This window comes from Alosa sapidissima, chromosome 22 (genome assembly GCF_018492685.1).
Source record: "Alosa sapidissima isolate fAloSap1 chromosome 22, fAloSap1.pri, whole genome shotgun sequence".
Classification (NCBI taxonomy): domain Eukaryota; kingdom Metazoa; phylum Chordata; class Actinopteri; order Clupeiformes; family Clupeidae; genus Alosa; species Alosa sapidissima.
In genome coordinates, this window is record NC_055978.1 from 29784661 (window position 1) to 29789660 (window position 5000).

The 5000-nt window shown below is 43.4% G+C and overlaps 1 protein-coding gene across 2 annotated transcripts in view; it reads right to left on the reverse strand.

Annotated features, from left to right (window-relative positions):
* The window catches only part of cacna1c (calcium channel, voltage-dependent, L type, alpha 1C subunit), a 239049-nt gene that overhangs the window by 27669 nt on the left and 206380 nt on the right, over positions 1-5000 (reverse strand). Inside the window, exon 30 of one of the 2 annotated variants that reach the window (XM_042079559.1) lies at positions 2771-2854. In XM_042079559.1, the coding sequence (XP_041935493.1) occupies positions 2771-2854 (84 nt within the window). Of the gene's footprint in view, positions 1-1900; positions 1985-2770; positions 2855-5000 lie in introns of both variants that reach the window. The other variant, XM_042079557.1, reaches the window with a different exon arrangement.

The following is a 5000-nucleotide window of genomic DNA, read 5'->3' on the forward strand; positions in this document are numbered from 1 at the left end:
GGGGGCATTGGAACAGGACCGACTCTTTTAAATTAGCTAACTAAGAAATCACTCACACACACACGCACACACACTCATATCTACATATGCATATACAGTATGCAGCATATGTATATATGCACACACATATATATTTATATTTATATGTGATTGTGTATATACAATCACAGAGACATAGGTGTGTGTGCGTTCTGTTGCCAAGGCATTTAGGAGGTTAATCTATATGCATTGGGGTTAATTCAGGGGTTAATCAGGGGAGTGCAGAGGGTTTCTTAAAAATGGCGGTCAGAGTTAAGGGTGAAAGGGTCACGACCCCTGACAGAGGATGCCCAAGGTCATGCGTGAAGGTCATAAGATGATAGAGGTGAGAGGAAGGTCAAAGGTCAACTCAACTCAGAAAACCAAACCAACTCAAGATCAAACCAAGCCAAACCAAACCAGGTGAGTCTTAGATAGTGGAGTCTGAAGCTGAAAGACTGTATAGCGAACCTTGGGGTGTATCTCTGGCATTGAAGGGTAGGTGATATTTGATAGAATATAATTTTACACCATGAAAAGTGTGTCTAGCAGAAAAACACTAACTTTAAATTGGCAGAAGGCTGTTTGATCATACAGATGTGAACGGCTCATGGACTGAAAGTAAGGAAACCCTTATTATGAAGCTTTCAGGGGACACTTATTATGAAGGTTTCAGGGGACCCTTATTATGAAGCTTTTAAGGGACCCTTATTATGAAGCTTTTAGGGGACCTTTATTATGAAGCTTTCAGGGGACCTTTATTAGGGGACCGTAAGCTTTCAAGGCCTTCGGGCCAAAGTCAAACAAAGCCTTTGTAAACTAACACTGATCAAAACACGACAAGCCTACAAATCCTACTCAGTAATTACAGATGGCCATTGATCTCAATATAGTTATCAGTAATGCCATATGTGTTGCTTCTTAGTAAACACTTGTGCACAGAGTGCACTTTTAAATGAGCCACCACTACAGAATCAAGAGTTTGCTTTCTCTACAGTAGGCTACCTTTACGTACATACTGTACATTCCCACTGTAACAGATTTAGAGTAACCTACAGATGTGTAGTAGGTTTACACTACAGGGCTGAAACTACAATAAAGAGGTTTACAGTAAACTAAAGACCTGTAATTACTATAAACATGTTTACAGTAAACTCCAGGGCTAGAACTAGAATAAACATGTTTACAGTAAACTCCAGAGGAAGAACCACAATAAACATGTTTACAGTAAACTCCAGAGCTGGACCTACAATAAACATGTTTACAGTAAACTCCAGGGCTACGGTAAACTCCAGAGCTGGACCTACAATAAACATGTTTACAGTAAACTCCAGGGCAACAGTAAACTCCAGAGCTGGACCTACAATAAACATGTTTACAGTAAACTCCAGGGCAACAGTAAACTCCAGAGGTAGAACTACAATAAACATGTTTACAGTAAACTCCACAGGTAGAACTACAATAAACATGTTTACAGTAAACTCCACAGGTAGAACTACAATAAACATGTTTACAGCTAGTGCTACAGGTTTCCCATTGCAACAGGTTCACAGTAAAACTATGACTACAGTAGCTATGACTACAGTAGCTATGACTACGGTGCAGAGGAGTTGTCTGGGCCCTCTGTACGCCGGACGCCCAGCGGTTGTGTGGTGATGCCAGAGTGCGCCGCCCCGTGAGTGTGCTATACAGTGTGGCTCATGCTGAGACTAAGTGAGATCACTGGCAGTCAGAGATGAGAGAAACAACGGGAGGATGCAGGGCTCTAATCGCTAGGGGCAACCAGAGAGGGGAGGAGAGGGCAGGGCTCTAATCGCTAGGGGCAACCAGAGAGGGGAGGAGAGGGCAGGAGCAGGCAGGCAGGAATCAGAGGGCTACTTACGTTAGCCTCAGTGATAGCTATGTCAACAACGCTACCCACAACTATGAGGGCGTCAAACGTGTTCCATGCATCAACAAAATAATGCTGCGTTGGGTCGAAGGAAGGACGGAGAAACAGAAAGAAAGAAAGAAAGGAAGAAAGGAAAAGAAACAAAGAGAAAAAAGAGAGAAAAATAGGAGAATAAGGGTTACATGTGAACAACCTGCTATCAGGAATCCACTGGAGAGAACTCAGACGTGGAGCGGGAAATACTCAAAAGAAAAGAAGATATCTGTTGTGAGGTAGAAACCATAGCAACCAAACAAATGAGACGGACTGAGTCGGAGAGATGGTCACAGGCAGCGACGGCTGGTCATGCTTGCCCAGGGAGGGAGGAGAGGAACGGAGCGCAGCCGAGCCGAGCCGAGCGGACAGACCAGACCCCTGACACGGCCCAGGGGAACAGTCTGGACACCCAGCTCTTTGGTTAGTCACGTTAGTCACAGAGTTAAGAGCACCATAAACCATATGCCTCGCAGAGAACTCTCTCTCTCTCTCTCTCTCTCTCTCTTTTACCCTCCTACTCTTTTCTTCCACTCCACTGACATTCTTTCTACACCTCCTATAGTAGTGCAACGGGATACCCTGACGGGGGTTGTAACCATGGGGACAGCATTCTATTGCTCCTGGAGATGGGGTGTGGCAAGGTGGACCGGGGGAGGGGGCAGGTTTTAAGAGAGGAACTCCAGGGAGTTTAAAGTAAGACAGAGGACAGGACAAGAGAGCGAGAGAGAGAGGAGGACAAACAGTAAGAAAAGTGACAGAAGTACAGAGAGAGTGGGCAACAGAGGGACAGCAGGAGACTGAGAGAGAGACTGAGAGTATACTTACATTGATCTCACTCAGAATGACGTCTATTATGCTGCCAATAACGATGAGGAAGTCAAAAACATTCCAAGGATCACTAAAGTAACCCTACACAGACGGGGAGGGGTGGAGTGGGCGGAGGGGAGGGGGGAGGGCAAGAGAGGCAGGTTAGACAGGCTGGACACAGGAGACAGGAGAGGGCTGGACTGACCTGCTCAGGGCCTGCTCAAGACTAAAGTAAGATTGGCTCAAGGCCAGCTACTGTAGCTCAGTATGCTTAGTACTAGCTCAGGACTGGCTTAAGACCAGCTCAAGACTGACTCAGAACAAACTCTGGACAAGCTGAGGACTACCTGAAGATTAGCTCAGGACTAGCTAAAGACTAACTCAAGCCTAGCCCAAATTTAGATAATTCTTTTTCAGTATGATCTGCAGGAATTAGCTGAAGCTTTAGTGAGGTAATGACCTGCTGCAACAATCTCTGAAATTTGATTACATCATTAGCTGTCAGTCTGGCTGCTCTTAGCTTAGCTGCATGATTAGCGCACACTTGTTCAAAAGCATATCAAATTAGTGCACTTATTTCCAAAGCAGACTATATTAGTGCACTTCTTCCAAATCTTTTAATGTATTAGTGCACTTGGGAGTAGGACTAAACAGACAGGAAGTCATATTGGACTAATCTCCCTCTGCTGGACAGCAGAATGGCAGGTTTGAACAGTGCTGGATGTCAGAATCAAAACTCTATCTGTTCCTTTAACACATGGCACAAGAGGACAGCAGTCCATCCATTAAGATCATTTGAAAAGAGTCACAGAAATCAGCGTGTCTCTAAGAAACCCTTAAGTGGCATTGGGCAGAGTGAGATCGAGAGAAATGATCATTCTGGGCAAGCACCTCTGGAAGAAAACAGTTACAACATTGCTAATCGCTCATGCTAAAAACATTGCTAACCGGTCATGCTAACAACATTGCTAACAGGTTATGCTATCAGCATTGCTAACCACTCATGCTATCAACATTTCTAACAGGTCATGCTAACAACATTGCTAACAGGTTATGCTATCAGCATTGCTAACCACTCATGCTATCAACATTGCTAACTACACATATAAATAGTAAATAAGTGTGCAAGAGGTAAACAGGCTCCTGGAGTTCGAGTGAAGGTATCGCCGTGTGGGGAAAGAAACGTTAGACAGCAAACCGGAAACATTGTCAATATAAACTTATGTAGAACTACATCTCTTTGCTAGAAAGACTTTACGTCTTATACCCTAAACCAGGGGTCGGCAACCTTTTTTGCCTGGAGAGCCACTTTTACCAAATTTATTATTTTTTTAATCTCAGAAGAACCACATAAAGATGGTTACAAGAAAAAGTTTGGATATTTAACGTACAGTTACTTTCATTCAACAAAGGATTTTTAAATAGCCTACATTTTCTACTAGTTTTAATGTGCAAGTAACTTGAAATGTAAAGTGGAATGACAGAAGTATAGGTGTTAGGCTTCCCATGTAGGCTAAACACCACCCCCTATTTTTCCAGTGTCCTTTGGTATGCAAAGTAACATCATAGTTAACAACACAACACTCAATTTTCATTGACATGTCATTGGCAAAATTGAACATTAGGCCCACCAGAGATTTGGTGATGGCCTTGGAGTCTGGATGGCTCATATTCAGTGAGGTGAAGTTTCATGCAAGAATTGAGGCTGTCACCATTTAAGAGCAACTCCACGCAAAACTGTCATATCCATACCATGGCATTGTGTTGGCTTTATGGATGTGACAGTTTTGCACGGAATTGCCCTTAAACGTGAGGGCAGGTTTGTCTTTATATTTTTCATATGTGAGAAAGATTTCTCACATGCAAGTGGAACCGAAACAGGGTTAACACAGCAATAGCCTACTAACTCGTTGCAGTGTGCGATATATAACGGGCAGTTCATTTCGCGTTTTCACAATCAGTCTTCGGATGAAAACTTTCCCATTTCAGCCTTGTGTTCGCACTCGCAAGCTGTGGTCACTGACGTTTCCTTTTTGATATTTTCCTTATCTAGCCTACAGCAAGCGCACACATCAACAATAACAATTAAAGTGTTCTCGTTTACTGAAATGGAGGGAAATCTGTGATTTTGTTTGATATTGACATGGCAACGAACCGCGAATGTGACAATATTGTGCAGCTAAGGTTACGGAGTCAAGTGATTAATTAATTTCAAAGGTGAGCCGCATCAGAGGGATCAAAGAGCCGC